Here is an 18,914-nt window from a genome sequence, read left to right on the forward strand (position 1 = left end):
AGGAGGAAACATTTGCATTAGCTAATCACAAGTCCTTGTTAGTAATATATCCAAGAGCTTCAGATAAGCACAAGTAGTCCTTGCAATTTTGATTTAATTCACACTTTAAATATAACACAATGTTAAATATTAATATGAACAAATAATAGTAATTAATTTACAGTAGTTACTTTCATAATCCACATACTGCGGGTTAACACAAGGTGAAGGCCTCTTTATCAATATGTTGTAAACAAGTGACAAACTGGCAAGAACCAGATTATATATTAAATCCATATATAATATTAATAATATAATAATACAGTGCATCTGGGATATTTTTCCTATGCAAGTAAACCTTTAATTCTGGTCAGTTTGTGCAGCAATGTAGGCAAAGCTTTTTCCACCCACTTTAGCAGCGTTTTAAAGTAATAATCCTGAAGATCTTCATTGTCTGTAAAGTCACCATCTAGTGCCGAATGAGGTAACACAACGGTGACCGAGGCCCTCTGATGAAAGCCGTTTCACTTACAGTATTATTTTATTATTTATTTTTAAAAATAAATTTATTCTATTGGTCTCCCTCAGTGTCAGTCAATGGTTTTTACCATTTCTCAAGCAATGAATTGTATTAAAAAAATTCTAATTTCTGAAAAATAGCAATTTTGGAGGCAGGAGGCATGTGTCCAACAGCAGCAATATACAGTATGTATATATATATATAAACACTGTATATACATACACACACATACACACACATGTATATGTATATATATTAACTGTTGTTTTGTCACGAATACTGTCACACAGATGGCAAATATTAGGTGGTTTTGCAATACGAATAAAGTCATCACACCAATTATTACTCCCTCAAAGCTCACGAATGCATACCAGATCCACTTCTTCCATTCTTAGCTTTCACAATAAAAGCCCTAGAGGTATACTGTGTAACTGTTTACCAGAGGGAGCACAAATTTACTCAGGGCATTTCGCTAAAAGGAAAGCCAATAAAGAACTCACAGTGGCTTCGGTTACACAACAGCTTACTTTAGATAGACTGTCAGATGCTGCTATTGGTCATCAGGAAACTGGTGACTGTTGCAACTTAGCGTCATTGCTGGTGAATCTATTCACATCAAAAGCTTTTATTGAAATGTTGCAACTATTGAAAATCTGCATTGCTGCTGGTAAACGTTTTGATGCAAAATATTCGCAGGCACGTATTTCACATTTTTGTGCCACTTTTTCATGAAACCCCCGGTGTGTCAAGGCCTTTAGTCTGCCAACAAACCCACTGCAATCACCGGTTATTACTACAGGTGCCGCCAAGCGAGATCTTCCAGATTGTAACTTTAAATTCAAGGCACAACAGTTCCCATTATTGACATGTGTGAGTTAAGAAACTGCTGCAAGAGCTGGTAAGGTGAAGTTTTTTTCTGTTGTGCATTTCATCTAGATCTTGAATATGTGAATTTTGTTAGAAAAATACTTCATTATTTTCTCTTTTGACATCATTTAGGATCATATTAAAGCTGGTTATAGAAAGTTTTTAGTAACTCTCTTGATCATCGCTGCCTACAGAAAATGCGCTGTAGAGATTTCAAGCGCAGCGTCCCTAATCTTCCTCTAGTTTTACAGTTTTTGTTGCGGCCTCATGATGCTCCCTGACTTCCTGTCCTTAAATCTATTGCATCTCTCCCATCAGATCAGATCTCTCTTTCATTCAAGAGCAACAAAGTCCCACAAATGACTCGATAAATCAGCCAGATGGACTGCTACTCTGACTAGTCTCTTCGCTTCTTCGTTTTGGCCGTTTGCGGAGACCGGGCGTCGTGTTTTCTTGCTGAAAAATCTTCCTCATTTGCTCCACACAGATTTCTGCAGCGACCTCCGTCTCCTTGGCGAGCTGTGACAAGCTGAGGAAGCCGTGAGGTAGGTCCTCCACCACCGTCAGGCTCACAGGCTGGCCCATGTCTCGCAGCTTCTTGGCGAACATCACCGAGTCATCCAGCAAGGCGTCCAGAGCCGACGCCTGTGAGGAAACATGGAAGAGCCAGGAAACGATTTAAAAGGACAGTTCACCCCAAAATTCGAAATACATAAACCGTTCCTTCCTCTCTTACCACAATGTGAACAGGCGGCAGGCCTCTTAGCAGGTTGTTCGGAGCCAGCAGGGGGGACACAAAAGGGTTCCTGATAATGGGGCAGGAAGTTGGGCGAATAAAAGCCAGGCACTCGGAGCGCAGCGGCTCAAAGCCATCTGGGTAATCCACCTGACTTGCACATTCTGTTGTGGAGGTGTGCGTGGATGTCCTGTGGGTTTCGTTGCTCTGAGACCTCCTCTGTGTTACTGACAGCGAGCGTGCTCCACCTGAGGTCCGCATGGGGTCCAGAAAGGACTGGATCCAGTTGGAGGCTCCCTGGGTGAGGTCACTGAGCAGCACGGCGGTGTCTCGGCCCAGAGCGCTCAGACTGCCGCTTCCCACTGCGGGCTGCACCGTCTGACTTTCTGCACCTGGAGGGAGGTGATGGGACAGAAGCCAGATTTACAGTTTACAGCAGTTAAATGCCAGGCTGAACAAAACAAAAATAGATACAAAAACAGAGTCTGCACACTAGATGATGCTCCCATGAACATTTATTACATCCATGTGTGACGTTTTGGGCCCAAGCCCTTCTTCAGAGACACACCACAATACGAAATCAGCTTTTTAAAAAGTATTTATTTATTTTGTTTTGTTTCATGTATACTATTTGATACATCATTTGCATAGTATGTTACGTTTCTTTGTAAGCAACTTTGGATTTTAGACTCATGACCTGTCAGGTGACCAGTCCATATGGTTTTAATATGTAATTTTTAAAAAAATTATATAATTGTATTTCTAATGATTGATATTGTACATTTTTAAATAGTTTGTTTTATGTTTTAATATGCACTCAGGTCTCTCTTGAAGATGAGATTTCCATCTCAATGAGACTTACCGGATTAAATAAAGGTTTATATGATTGAATTCAGTCACTGCATCAGGGCATATTAATTATTGCCTATTACAGAACATGATCTTTCCTGCAATTTCCCGGCTGTTTTTGAGGGTTGGTGGAATGGGGGAGGATTGTGATTAGATTTCATGCTTTTTTCTGTTTGTAAAGTTTTAAACCTGTTGTATACAGTGTATAAACTTGTTAAAATCAATTAAAAAAACTTAATATGATAAACATTTTGCCATTTCTCAGACTACTAGTTTGTGTTTCTTAAAGAGATGTTTACTTGAATAAAATCTAGAAAATAACCTGTTCATGTATTCGGTGTCGGAGGATTAAGAGAGCTCAGTAACAGTGTTTACAGTGGCAGTGAAATATATCAGCCTGACCAGTCAAACCAGTAAGCCAACCAGGTGATGCCACAGTGGTGAGATAATGCAACTTTATGCTGAGTGCAGGTGATGATCACTGGTATGACAGTGAACATGACAGCAGATTGTTAAATATTTTCATGTTCTTCTCCTCCCACGTCATCCCGTTTATACATAAATCAATCTGAGATTCTGTTTTAGTGGCGCCAGATTGTGCTCTTGTGTTAAATGACACGTGAAACAGCACACACCTACAGCAACGCTGTGCACACATACCAACACACACAATCTGAACGTCCACATACCTGCATAGGCGTTGAGGCACTTTGCGAGAACGCCTAGAGGCAACAGCGGGTCAATGAGCGTGAGCAGACGGGAGGGCGAGGCGTCAGTGGTGAGCAAGGTGGCGGGGTAGGCAGCCATGATGCCATCAGGGACTCGAATGCCGCTGGTGATGGCCTTCATGGACACAGTGATGCAGAGGTTTCCTCCTGCGCTGTCGCCTGCCAGACAGACCCGCTCCGCTGTGGAGCCTGAGACACACAGACAGACACACACAAACTCTGAATAAAGTTGATCATTTTTTTGTTTATTGATTTTATAGCATGCTGTTTAGTAGATGTTTTCATAAATATTTCCTTACACTGCAATTGTGCACTGAAATTTTGTTTTTTCACTGCTTTTCTATGTTTCCGTGTTTTGGTGTGTGTATTTTTTCAGTGTACAATAAATGCCGTTGAATTAGGAACAGTTGGTTGGAAAAAACAAGTAATGTGAAGATGCCACTTGGGGCATTTTGACATTTTATAAACAAAACAATAACTGAAAACACAGTCAACAGATAAATATAAAATAAAAATAATCATTAGTTGCCACCCTAATACCATTAAAACTTTAATCCTATCATTATCAGTTCTATAATGAACAGCTATGTTGTGCATGTTTGTTATGTTATTTTTTATTAAAGTATTTTTTTTCATATTTTGATTGTAATGTTTCTATGCTGAATTTATGTATCTGACAGCAGCATTACATTGCCTTATTTTTAATATGTCTTAACATGTTTATTATGTGTTTAATGTATGCACCAAAGACGAAAACAAATTTCTTCTTAGTTTAACCTGCTTGGTTATAAATCTTACTTAGATTTTCTTTTTATTTAAATGTTTATTGGAATCAAAATTAGTGCTCATTATACAGCACAGCATGTTGTGAAATCAATCATACAGGCAAGAGCGACACCAATAGCATGTTTTTTTAAATAGAAGAAACAATTAAACTAAAAAAAAGAAATAAAAAACAAACAATAAAAATAAAAAAAGAAGTAATTAAAAACTAAAGAAATGTCTAAAATCTATAACAATATTAATTTGAAAGAAGGTCTGGCTGCATAAATGTCTTATTCTGATTGTTAACCATATTTCTTCACTTATATCCACCTTGTCTGCATGTGAGTGGGCACATATGAGCCTGTCCATGTTCCAATAACCTACAGATAACAATTCACATGCCATACATCAGTCCATAATGTGCCCCTCCTGCTGCGGGACAATCAGTAACACCACATATGAAACTGGCACACTGTGTACATTTCCTATCTGCATCTGCAAAGGGAACACTTGTTAATGTGTACAAATTCTCTCTTGCATTCGGAAAACACTGGCACAGACATTTGCATTTTCAGCCCACACCTTCTGCAATTTTTATGTTCTAATTTACATATTAAAGAAATGTTCTCTCTCATATTCAGATAGTTGCATTTTTCAGTAGTGTTATATGTAATAACTGTAAGTAACTGCTCATATTTTCAAGTGAATAAGTTCACATTGTCACCAACATAACAACACAACTGTTTCTGTTCTATTTTTTTCTCTTGATTGTAGATTATTTTACTTCCATATTTCCACTTATAAATATTCTATCTACCTTTTTATTCTTTCATGTATCTTTAAAACTTTCTTTCTTAGGTTTCCTATCTTTTTTAAAAAGTTAAAAAATAAGATGAACAGTAACTTAAGTAACGTAAGTACAGTAATAAATATACTATAAATTAAATAAACATATATATAAATTAATCGACAAATATTTACAAATTCACATAATGATCTGTTTTTAAAAAAGACATGAATTCTCCCTTTTGGGTTATCACGTGTTTCTGAGTGTGACGTCGTGCACATACCCAGCAGGTGACAGTTGTTCAGAGCCCAGCAGTAGGCGTAGAAACATTCCTCCAGAGCTCTGGGAAAGGGCGCTTCAGGCGACAGAGAGTAGTCGACTGACAGGATAGGTACGTTCAGCTCCTTCGACCAATTCCGCAGATAATTCTGATTCATGAGGAGGTGGATAGAGAGCAGAATTCATTTGTGGGATGAACCGTAAAAGGGCTTATTCTTATCATATTTAGTAAACAATTCAATGAACACTTTGAGGAGCTTTAAGATCTGGTGCTAAACATAACTAGTATTATAAAGGGATGTAAGTGGTCGTGTTAACTATACAATAACGTTCAGAAACATCTACTATGGACGCAGTTACAGTTAACACCAGTAGTCTGTGCTGCACCTCGTGGGATTTGGAGGTCTGAGCCACAAAGCCTCCTCCATGGAAGTGGATGAGCAGCCACGGGGAGCGAGGCTGCTTCTGCACCCAGGGGAGATGGGACGCTGTGATTGGTGGAGGATCTGTTCGAGATAAAGCCAGCAGCTCCTCACTCTCCTATAAAGGTAGACATCAAGGATAAGTTGTTATGTAATTAATATCAAAGCAGCAAAACAAGCAATGCTCTTTATATAAATTAGAGGATGACATAAAAAAGGGACTTCTAAATCTAAATTAACAAATTTTCCAAGTCATAACATACAATCAGTTCATCTCAAATAATAAAAGAATAGCAATATTTTCAGATATTTGTTTTTTTGTATGAAAATTTAGTACTTTTTCCTTTTTCCACAAACATTTTTGTACCCTTTACTTGTATCTGATTGTTTTTACATTTTGTGACATTTCCTTCCTAATTAGGTCAAATGCAGCATCTTGTTTCAAGAGCAAATGTATTTAATGATGTTATGGGTACTTAGCATGTGGTTTAGTAAAAGCATTAAATGCTAATACAATGATTTGGGTCTGCTTGTACATTAATTATTAGACTTTTATGTGTCATATCTCTTATGCAACTGATTGTTTCAGGCACATTTCAGCCATTGAGCCGATCTGCGGATATTTTTACTTTCTATAACAAGTGTTAAAGGGGAATCCCTTTATCAAAATCAGATTAGACATTCGCAGATTTCACCACATGGCAATTTAAAGGAAATTAAAGTGTAAACTCCTGACACGAATCATGACCACATCACCGGATCAAAGGTCAAATGTTTTTTATGTCTATGTGATCATTGTATTCTCTATCTGAAACTATGTGTGGTTCACATCTCTGTATTAGACCTGCGGAACATCACCTGCCCTTCCCGAAGTTCACATGAGATCAGACGCATGTGGACGGGCCCTGGGCCCCAGTGGGCGATCGGAGGTGACACGGAGGCTGTCAGACTGGGGTCCGAGGCCAGTGGGAGGCGTAGAGTGACTGGAGGCACAGTCAGGGTGAAGTTCACCTGCACTGGGCAGGAGGCTATTCTGCTGAAGCCCTGGACAGAGAGAAAGAGACATGCAGGTGATTGAGCAGTTAAAACATTAAAGAGGATTTCAGTTCATTTAAGAGTGAGTGAAAAAATAAGTGGCCCTGCCTACTGTTATAAGGCCGGACTCTGTGAGGTTCCAGAAGGACTTCCAGAACTGCATGTCCAGATTCTGGGTGATGCGTTCAAACTCCGCGCCCCGCAGCTCTGGATCGATGACGTATTTTCCTGATGTGAGGAGGGAAAGTGCTGCCAAACCTGGAGGAGGAGGGAAGATTTTAAGCATGAAAACATCTGAAAAGGCCACAAAAATAGCATGACATCATGGAGGAAACGAGACAAAAAAAAACCTAACCCAAACCAGACTGCTGTTTTCCGTACGTCTCTCCATATGAAACCATGCTTATGACGACGGTCTGGAGGAACGGACGTAGAGTTGGAGAGAACTGCAAAAAGAAAAAAACGCACATTTAATAGTAAGATCTTTGGGTTCAAATAATTAAAAAGAGGAACACATTCTTTCAATAATGAAGCCAAAAACCTTTCCATATTTTACATAATATTTTACCCCATTATCATGACTTTATTTAAGTAGCTGAAAATGGCTGAGCCTATAATCATGCACTTCCCACTAAAAATAAACTGTTAGCACTTGCTTTTTTAATTGCAAATTCCTGCGAACTACTGTAGCTGCATGTGCAAATCGACCAGATGGGTGCACACAGGTACTTCACAAAATGTCAAGGCTGCGCACTTTTTGGGGGGAGAAAAAACTGCCTATCCAATCAACGCTCATACTGCTAATCACTCGATTTTAAATACTAGAATTCTACATGTTCTGGGAATTTTATGGACATAAAATCAACGTCAGCCAGAACAATGCATATTTATAACTTTTCTAAAACTTTCTATTAAAGCATTTCCAGGCCTGGGAAAAAGTATTTCAAATTACATAACTTTTCCAGATAATTCATGACCAGGGGAACCTTGAGGAACTGATGTGAAGTGAGTCAGTTTTTCCTCACTGACCTGAAAGCCCAGACAGCGGCCATAGAAGCAGGCTTTGTGCATGGAGCTGTACTCCTGCACAAACCTGCCACTCAGGTCCCCGTCCTGCAGGGAGTACAGTTGGCCGTAGTCGTTTTCGTTGATGAGCTGCTGGGCAAGGTGGAGCAGGGCGCGCAGCTGACACAGAGCGCTGCAGTATGCCTCCATCTCTGAGGCATTGTGGTCCGCCCTGAAGAAGGCACTGTTGTAATTAGAGGCAATGTAGCGGCCTTTGTGGATGATGTGCAAAAGGCAAGAGAGCAAGACCTGAAAAAAAGAAAGAAAAACAATGTAAGTTTTGCTGAGAAGGTAGGGTGCCTACATTAAAAGGATAAATCCCTCGTAAATACCAAAACAAACAATGAATACGAAGTATAATCTCTGCAGTCAAAGCTTGATATAGTGTAGCTTTCTCTCTTCCATAGAGCTCCATTGTTGTCCAAAAATTATTAAAAACAAAGAGCCACATTGAGGGCCACAGACCATAAGAGACAAGCTAACACATTGTTGGTTTTGGTCTTTAAATGAGATTTTTGTCCTTAAGAAAATACCACATGACACCAGTGAAAGCTGGTATTTACACGTGATACAACCGATAAAGTTGGGTGTGCATCACACACATTAGGAGAAACTTAGAAAAAATGAAACCCTTTGATCTTAAGATGTCATTTGTTTATTTATGACATCCAACATATCTGTAACCAATTTTACCAAGACTGCAACTAACGATTATAGTCATTATTGATTAATCTGCCATATTCACATATTTACAAATCAGAAAGCCAGGCTTTATTACTTGAAAGAATTATTAAAATATTTCTGATGATGAGCTCTAAATTTTACGTCGTCTCTTCAAAACTGTCCAACTATAAATTGCCTTATAATACAATGATTTAATGCGTGTTTTTCATATGAAATGTATATGTAAATACACTTCATTTTGTATAATTCATTATGTAATATTTAGTATATAAAAACACAATCACAGCTCTAATATCAGCAGTAAGTGAAACAGTAGATCCAGTCAGTGGGATCAGTCATACCTTGACGAGGGTGCGGTAGCCGTTCCCAGGCGTTTGTGCGTCAAAGTCATAATGGTGGTAGACGATGGTAAAGCTTGCGACCACAGGCTCCAGGGCTCGACTGTGCTCCTGAATCTGTTGCATGCATGTGACCAGGCGCTTGGCAACAGCGCCGTACGGCAAATCGGGAGGTCCACACAAAATGGAAATGTTGTCTTCACATACTGTCTCCAAGGCTGCAAACACAACCTTGTAATCCATATCTGAAGCTGGGAGAGAGAGAAAGAGACACACGAGGATGGTCCTTAAACCTCCTTTATATCTGCCTCTGTAGTGAACACACAGCAGACATGTGATGTGATCTGTGTATCTTGAAGTACATCCCCCAAACAGTAAACACGTAGATCTTAATGACCTCATCTTCTGCAGCAAAAATAATTGCTTTTGGTGACTACTGTCTTGTTATCTGCTTGGTCAAGGGTTGAAGTTCCTCTACAGCCTGAGGATAGCGCTTTGAAACTGGGCCAGTAATGATGAGCTGAATGTGACGGCATCAAGTACTGGGGATGTACAGTTTTTTTCTCTTTTGTGGTTTAAAACATTTTTTGAGAGGGTTCCATGTGCACAAGTTGTCAGCAAATACTCACAAACATAGAAATTATTGATAAATATGCAATGCAGCATGAATATAATTACTACACTTACATAACAGACATGGCTCTTCTCCAGGATTTTTTAAATAATAAAAAAATAAGAGAGGATAAAAAAGGGAAACAAACTCTTATATGTCGATAAAAACACGAAGACAAGATTAAACTATTGAATGCGTTACTCAAACACACATATCTGTTGAAAGATTGACTGAAAATATTGAAAACTTGTACATCAAGGGTCTGCTCGCCTTCTCGATAACTGATGAAGATTAAAAATAAGTAAACTAAATGTGCACTTTTTGATCTGCATGTACTGTACATACCACTATGCAAATCAATAAGTTATATAAGACTAAAGCTGTCATGTTTATGTTCACGTAGACACTAGACATGTTGTGCAGGGTCGCTTTAAATGCTATAAAAAGTAGGAAATTCTCTACAGTAAACAGCAGCTGTCAGTGTTGGTAGCCTGAAGCCAAAACTAAAATCAGGACAGTGTTCATAAACACTGGAAGCTTTATCACAGTTCTGCTACTTGCTTGACTGTAAAATTTTATATTTCTGCACTGTAGTCAGCATCTCAATGGGCAGTATTTTAGGCTTATGATGGCAACAATATGCCAGAATAGATGTTCAGAAAAATTCATCACATTTAATACAAATCAGTTCATTTCCCCCTCACCTGATAAAACTTTGTCCTTTATCATTTAAAAAAATCTGTGAAAAATATCCTACCACAACAATGGCAAACATGGTCTGTTCTCTTGTTCTTTTACTTTATGTAATTATTTGTCCTCATTTGCCTGTCCCTTCTTATACACACACACAATTACACAACTTTATAACTGTTTCTGATCAGTGCTAAGAGATTGTATGTGATGATTGATAGATTATTAAGTTCAATGAGCTTTCAGTTTCTGTTATGCGTAACTCAGTGCTTGAATCCTTTTGTTCTCCTGCTGAATCTCACCATTTAACGAAAATACAAAGGCAGGTTGTCCTCCAGCCATAGATATATATACATATACAGTACTGTGCAAAAGTCTTAGGCCACTTTGAACTTTATTTTAGCAAAGTTAAATGACCATACATATTTATTTCTCAGTAGTCTTTTTACTAAAATACAACCAATATACAGTATTAAAAATGCAAATATTTCAGAATAAAACAACCTCACCAGGCTTAAAGTGCAAATATTTACTGTGACCCCCGTTTCCACTTATCATGTCTCAAACTCTCTTAGACAATATGAGATTTACAATACTAATCTTCTGGTGTATGTCCAAAGCTCAATATTGATTGTTTGAACTACCCTTTGTTATGGTTGTATGATTCCATGTTTAACACTAAATATTGACTTCAGTCAGATATAACCATTTTGTTTTGACTTTTTTGCTGTTTTAAAACATTGTACATGTTCTCTGTATTCTTCGTATCTTCATAAAGAGACTAAGCAATAAATGTCTCTTTTCTAAAACAAAAAAAAAAAATATGGTGTATATGATTTTTGCACAATACTGTATGTGATAGATGTCTATGTCATATAGGCTTTACATATAGTTATATATGTTTATGATAAACCACAGACAGCTGACAACTGACGTAAACCAGCAGCTCGGCTCTGTCACTGCCCAACACTGATATCAGTTTCAAGCACACATATCCGCCTCTCATGCTGTAGAAACGCCTCTTGGAGAGGATTTGGAGCATTTTCGGGCTTCTTGTCTGCATTTCTCCACACAAACTTCCCTGCTCTCACCGGTGTAGCCGCCGACACCGAGCAGCGGTTAGCTACCGGTGACAACTTCACCCGTAACACCTCCTCAAGTTGGACGACTTTAAACTGTCTATCACCTTGTTGCTCCCCGTTTTAATAGCTATCTAAAAACGTTAAAAGACGACGACAGTGGTCAGTATTCGTCGCTAACATCCAGTGCCGCGATATAACGCTATAAATGTGCCAAACACGACAGAAATACAAGCATTTGTGTGTGTTGGACGACTTCACTCACCGACCCGCATCCTCTTCCTTGATGTTTCTGTCAGACCGCCCGCAGAATGCTGGGTAACGTCATGTGAGCAGAGCGCGAGGCTCCGCCGCGCGTGCCCGGGCCGTTAGCATAATGAATCAACAGGTAAGCTAACGTGCTCACTTTAATTAGAAAGTAATTAAGTACATTTACTCAACTCAAGTGCATTTTTTAGGTACTTGTACTCTCTTTGAGTGTTTTCTTGTCATTATACTTCAACTCCACCACATTTCAAAAGGAGATATTGAACTTTTTTGCGTCATTACTGCTCAAATATTGTGCTGAGGTATTGTACAGGTAAGCTAGCAGAAGAGTCAGTTATGGAAAATAACTAAGTAACCTTATATTTAACGTTACTCAACTAATTTGAGGTCTCGTTCTTTACCTTTCATATTTTTTACCTAAACTCCAAAAGGGTCAGTGGAAAAATGCACATTTTCTCAATTCAAGTGCAGTTTTGAGGTATGTGTACTTCATTTGAGTATTTTCCTCACATTATACTTAAACTCCACCACATTTCAGAGGGAAGTACTGAACCTAATCTGGCAGCTTTAGTAGCTTTTTATTTTATATTTTTTTTATTTATAGGGAGCTGGGGGGGCAGTCAGATCATTTTTATGTACTAGGTAGGGACTTGTGTTTTATTATTTACTTATTTTACAGCATATCTTTTAAGACAACATTTTAAAGAAATCATGCAGGTTTGGAGGGCTGATTAAAAAAAACTCATTAACCATTGAAGAAGAGAGGAAGTAGAAGACAATATCGACAAATGAAACAATTCTGAAAATATTCAAAATACTATTTTCATGACAAAAACTGTACAATAAAATAGTTCAGCAGAAAGCACAATTTTACAAATAGGGTGTGGATCAGAAAGGGTCTACAAATCAATCAATTTGGATATTATTTGTGGAGTCTGACAGGGGGTCAGTACTGGGTCATAATTGTTCTGTAAATAAATGACATATGTAAGATATCAAAATTTTGAGATTTGTTTTATTGGCTGACAAAATCAATACTTTTCTGACCCAAAAAGGTGGTAAATGTTAGACTTGAGCTTTGCTTTATGATTAGTTAGTCATTACAGAAAAATACCAAGGAACACTGCTTTACAAAAGTTAAAAAAGCCTTCATGAAATGGGTTTAGTTTATGGGTTTTTACACATTTCATCTCACAGTCCTTATAAAAGCATGTTAAAAGGAGTGGCAGCTCAAAGATACAACAAGGCTGATGTTAGATTCTAGTTAATCAGAGTAGCACTGGATAATTGTCACATGTGCAATCAATGAAGTGAGTGTGAACACAATCAAGTCAACCCCCAACCCCAAATCAGGTCAACCCCACCAAATAACTGATATTACTGTTTTGGGAAAATTTTGCAGCAGCTTTTGGAGCTGGTCACAACAGAAATGAGTGAATAAAAATGTGGTTGGGGCTTGGTTGTAGGATGTAATGTAAGTTTACAAGTTATGTCGTCTGTGGAAAAAGGCTTGTATACTTGTGCCCGTTCAGCTTACAGACTTCTTCAGAAATGCTACCATGAGTTTTCATATCCTGTGTTTCTATTGTACACCTTCTCCTCCACACTATTGTACAAACATACAACAAACAGGAATGAGTTATGCATGTAGTGAATACTGCAGTATAAGATGAAGTATGGGAGTCTCTAGTGGTCATCAGATCATACAGCACCCTCGGCAAACGGGAATTTGGCTTTATAGGGTGCCTGGACTGCTCCTATAACTAATAAAACAGAACTATTGGACTTCTTGAATTTAACTGAGGAACATGGATTTCTTTGTTAGGGTTAATTTAGTAAAATTATGGCAAAAAGCAAAACAAGTATGTGGTTATCTTAAACTGTAAGACTCACCTGGAGCTCCATTTTTATATTAAATGATTAACTGAGAAATCTAAACAATTCAAAAGATAAACATAAATTCAATTTATTTTTTAATTAAAAAAACATGAATTGCTGCCCTAAAATTTAGATTTATCCCCCAGCAATGCCAAATGTCCTGTGAAGAAACTCTTTGGCTTTGAGGATAGCTGTCTCTTCTTGTTATATGATTCCAAAATGTTTTGAGATCAGGAAGCAACCACATTTAATAGAATACATCTAAATAAGTGAAAATATTTTGAAGTTATACATCTCTCACTCATGGAGATATTACAGAACTGGATATGGCACCGGCGCTCAGCCTTGCTTCCAATTTTACCCGGTTTCCACTGGTGGTATTGCAGTATCCACTGCGATCTGAAAAGCATTTTCCCCTTCGGCCACCATTGTAAAAGAGAAGTCTCTAAAACTGTTGACAGGGAACCTCAAACTGCAAACAAGGTCAATTATTACTCTTTTATTATGAATGATTTTTTTTTGTTTGGTATCTAATTCTATCCATCTTGCCTGTAAGAATGTGTAAGATAAAGCTCAAAAGATCAATTAAATTTTATCAGTTTGACAAGCAGTCTAATTTAATGGGAAATAGTTTCATAATCTCCACTGTTTGCTGTCTTTTCTCACTGAACAGCAACACATGTGCAGGCCAAGGTTTTCCTCACAGCCATCAACAGCACTAGGATCACAGAAGATGTCATGAATGAACTGACGCTTAGCTGAAATTCCTAAGGTGAGTTACTTATCTTATTATAAAGATAAAAAATGTCTCTTTGAATCTCTTTGTGGAGGTGACTCAGGTTTTCTGCAGTCTAACAGGAGTTAAATGATTTATTGGGCGTGGTGGTCTTTGTGGTCATTTTCTGTGCATGACGTAAGAGGCGATCTCTGGGGCTGAAAAATGAATCTATTGCATAAGTGTCAAAAACTGCTGCTCCTTCAATGGCCACTTGAGGCTGGCTCGAGGAGTGAGTCATCTCCATATACTCACATGCTAAAATGCCCAACTTCACTGCAGAAATTAATAAGTTGTGACATTAAAGTGTTGATACAACACTATGTAGACAGTACACTAGTTTTCTTGACTTCATGTTGTAGATAATAACCTGTTTTTCAGTTTTAATACACTATAGCAATTATTCAGTAATATCAGATTGGCGCACATATCAAAGGTCACCTCAGTGATCTTATGTTGGATCAACATTTCTGTGTTACTCACACGAACTGTAAACTTAGATACGTCCTTCATCTGACTGATGCCCATGCAGGTTTACTGCTCTTATTTAACATCCTCTCCTCTGCAACGTGACACCATAAACAGGCTGTGAGGCAAGTGAACATGCAGTGACTATTCCTAAACAGCTACACTTAATAGTGGGAAAAATACAGTTTGCTGTTTGTGTTTGCTTTGCCAAGTTTTAGACAAACGTGTCATCTTCCCAGAAATATCAAGAACAATTGCCCAGATATTAAGAATAATCCCTGTCATTTTGATTTGTTGTAGAAAGACCCAAAATTGTCCTCATCTCATTTTGTTTTGCCATGACTAAAACTACTTTGCAGTGTCAAAAATGTGGCAGAAAATTTAAAAAAGACAAGGACCCACATTTCAACCTCATCTTGGTTAATTTTGTCATGACAGGAACTACTTACAGTCTTAAATGTTGCAGAAAATAAAAAAAAAACATTAATTTAGTTACATGGACAGGGGTGTTGAGCAAAATTTTGTATAAGAAAAGGAAAAAAAGCAGAGTCATTGGGCATTTATTGATAGACACAAGCATGTCAAATCAATCAATGAGGTCTAACAATTACTAATCCAAATATTAACACTGAAAACTTGTAAATGATTACAAGATTGTGGACATTTAGTTTCCTTTGTGACTCTCGCTGACATTTCGTCCTCTCTGTGACTCAGTATTCTTTCCCTTGCTATTTCATAAAATGCAAATCAGTTCAACTCACCATGATAAGTCTTCGTGGTCTGTAGCACTGTGTGTTTCTACCATGTGAACAGTTGTCCATGTGAACATATGATCACTGAGCTGCTGGTATGACTTTTCATCACATTATTAATCCACAATCAGAACTGTCCCGAATACCCGTTTTTGGACATTTTAACTGTGATGGAATCATCGATAAATCAAAACTGTGCTACGCCTAAACAAGTTCATGTTGATTTATTGTATTTGCGACTCAAAGTAATTCTGATGATATCACATAGAGGTCATTCTTATATTTATACCACAGCTTGGCAGCATGGCAGCCTGGTGTGAGTCTGATCTTGTTTCTTCAAAACAGTTTCCTGTTGATGCCTGACCCTTTAAGGTCAAGTCACAACAACAGGCACTTCTTTGTTGACCATTGCCCTCACAGTGACCCTCTGATTACCACTGACCTTAGATACAGGTGTCAGGTCAATCTTAAGCCAAGGTGGCAATCAATGTAGCCGGTTTACTCATAAACTGTCAACAGAGCTGCCGTGCAAACAGCTCGCCAGACGTCCATGCTGGCGTCTAAGAAGAGGACACCAGCATAAAATTCACTGTGCAGGTTAAGGTGAAATTTTATGTGTTAAAATGAATTTTATTTTCTGCTTAAAAGAAAACTTGGCCAAAAAATGACCATTTTTATATCAATTACTCACTTGTGCTGCTTTGAATTGTGAAAAAAAACTTTAGTGAATACAGAGTCCAAACAGGGTGAATAATTTACATAAAATGATGTAAACAGGACCATGTTTAAATACAGCAAAACTATATCAAAAAATCAGTAGAGGGAATTGCAACAGGTTTCACAACAGGATATTAGCACATTACTGAAGTCAAGATACAATAAATTACGCGCATATATATATATATATATATATATATATATATATATATATATATATATATATATATATATATATATATATATATATATATATATATATATATATATACACTGTATATATATTGCAGTTTACTACCTGTATTAACTGCAACTTATGTCCCAGAAATAAAAAGTTAATGTTATGCTATGCTCTATTGATTTTTTTCCCCAAACCCTACAAAAACTCAGTTTACAAACTCACACACAACTTGTGCAGTATAAGCCAATTCTCATTTATCCAGTCGTTTGCTCAGTGCTTCCCAAACAAATGCATTTCCACTTAAACATTATGATTAAAGGCATGTCAGTACAGCCCCTTCACAGCCAAGTGCGTTTTGACTCTACTCCAGCGGAGATCATAGGAGAACTCCGAGCACGCTACTCGTAGGCGGAAATGTTCATTATTATAACGTTTAAGCGACAATGCATTAAGTAATGCGTGTACGACTGGATAAATCAGACTTAGATTATACTGTACAATTCATATGAGAGTTTGCAGATAGATGTTTTGATGTAGTTTTGCTGCTGTTAGTCGCAGACACATTTTACTTCTATTTATGAAAAATGTCTGCCTTTTTTGGATTTTTCTTTGACCGTGGAAGTGTGCGAGAAAAAGTTCTCTCAATGAATTCAAGTTTATATGTGTTGAGAAACTGATATGCAAATAGTCAGATTGTGGGTGAAGTGAGGGGTAATGTTACATTAGTTCATAAATTTGGTTGTTTTTTTTTTTGGTTTTTATGTTTTCTCGTTACTGATAAATTTATAACAATTGTTTACAGATTTCAAGGAAGTAGAATAAGAAGAAAGATAAAGAAAATCCTGAAATTTCCCTGATTTTTTTCCAAATATTTTCCAGAATTTCTTAATGCATGATAAGGTAATTTTGAACAATGTTGCTATTTTCTTGTTTTCTGCCACACTTTCTGAAGAGAGCCACACAAAGGATTCAGTTTCAGTCTTAGTCATTGAAAGGCTCATTTACAAAAGATCTAATTTCCTCATTAAATATCCTTAACTGTCTTTGCCAATAAATACAAGAATCAGGAAACAGGTTATATTTATTTAAAAACGTTCCTTTGTGTACATGTTCTTTGGAATTTCTGTGAATACTGGATTTCTGGAAAGGCCCTGATTGCACATTTCCTTAACTTCCAGATTTATGCTCTAATGTGTCCAGAATGAGGATGATAAAGCATCTTTTGGCGCGTTGCAGTGAGATTAGGAGCTGATATGGTTGTTTAAATTTTAACTGAAGAAATTCTTCCCAGCAGGGAGACAAACCTTGATTAAGGACTCGTGGAAAAGAAACGGCATGTCCAAACTAAGGTTCATTTACAAGTCTCTGTCACATAAACACACGTGTATAGTGGCAATGAAGGCTCAACACGGTCACTGTTATGCAGTGTGCCAAGAGAAGGGGATTTCATGGCTGCAGGTGCTACTTCCCAATAAGGGAGACAAACAGGTCAAACTGCCTTTCTGTCCTCATATCATTTGATACTTACTTTATACATTATTGTAAAACTCTGAGAAACACAGTGATAGTCACGAGCGGCTGAGGATACGGTGAAGGCTCTGTTTTACTGAAAATATCCACCTGGAGGCGATCTCAGTTTGTTTTATTGTTTTTGTAATCTTTATTTAGCCTGGGTGCTAATAAGATATAGTATAACATTTCTTCTTCCAGAAAATCCTAGTTAAGACGATGACATTCATTCCACGTACAGTTTGCCTAAGAAGGCCATGTGAAAAACTAAAAAAAATATTTTTCTTACAATCTGGATAATATTTTTGTAGTTTTAACCATTATTTTTTATTAGTTTTGACAAAATTGCACAGGTTTGATAGCTGTAATCTGGGGATATAGATGTGGATTTGCTGTGCAAGACTTCACAACCGACATGACAGTCAGGGTTGAACTAATATAAAATGAAGGCAACAAATCATTCAGTTTTTTCATTTCATTTCATTATTTTTTTCTCCTCCTCTTCATGACTAGTAAGCTAGTTTTAATGTGTAAAATCAGTGGGGTGCCCATGTAATTCTGATAGGAAGAAAAATAGAAATCATGGCAAAAACAAAAATAAAATGTGGAAACTAAAACATTACTTTTTTGTTAGATGGAGAAACATACCACCCACTTAAATCCGGCTCTTATCTTATTACATTGTTCATTTGTTAAAGAGGACTGAAAGTATTCATACAAAGAATTGCTCTTAAAGTTTGGGTATTTTGCAATAAGTTAGGTGCAATAAGTTTAACATTGGTGAAACCAAAGCATTCACAGCCAATTAAGAAGGGGCGAGAGCATCAAATCTTCCTTTGAGTGAAGTGGCCAAACTAGCTGGTCTGGGTTCAGAGTGGGAGGAGACAGATGAGCATCAGCATGGGCTGAGCTTCACCTGCTGTAAAAGGCT

At 37.5% G+C, this 18,914-nt stretch overlaps 1 protein-coding gene across 1 annotated transcript; it reads right to left on the bottom strand.

Annotated features, from left to right (window-relative positions):
- Positions 1–77: 77 nt before the first annotated feature.
- lipea (lipase, hormone-sensitive a) lies at positions 78–11,800 on the bottom strand. The gene is made up of 11 exons (XM_042507190.2): positions 11,702–11,800; positions 9,058–9,305; positions 7,997–8,281; positions 7,323–7,413; positions 7,080–7,225; positions 6,791–6,976; positions 5,898–6,050; positions 5,515–5,659; positions 3,641–3,868; positions 2,103–2,494; positions 78–2,011 (listed from the first exon to the last, which is right to left on the bottom strand). The coding sequence occupies exons 1-11, from the start codon at positions 11,709–11,711 to the stop codon at positions 1,739–1,741; spliced, it is 2,157 nt and encodes a 718-aa protein (XP_042363124.1). The 5' UTR covers positions 11,712–11,800; the 3' UTR covers positions 78–1,738.
- Between the last annotated feature and the right edge of the window lie 7,114 nt (positions 11,801–18,914).

Source organism: Plectropomus leopardus, chromosome 17 (genome assembly GCF_026936395.1).
Source record: "Plectropomus leopardus strain MGB_pleo_1.0 chromosome 17, ASM2693639v1, whole genome shotgun sequence".
NCBI classification, from domain to species: domain Eukaryota; kingdom Metazoa; phylum Chordata; class Actinopteri; order Perciformes; family Serranidae; genus Plectropomus; species Plectropomus leopardus.

Coding starts and splice junctions, on each gene's coding strand:
- lipea (XM_042507190.2), bottom strand. Junction 7,414..7,996: donor GCCGCTGTCTGGGCTTTCAG/GTCAGTGAGGAA, acceptor TTCTTTTTGCAG/TTCTCTCCAACTCTACGTCC. Junction 3,869..5,514: donor GAACAACTGTCACCTGCTGG/GTATGTGCACGA, acceptor TGTGTGTCTCAG/GCTCCACAGCGGAGCGGGTC.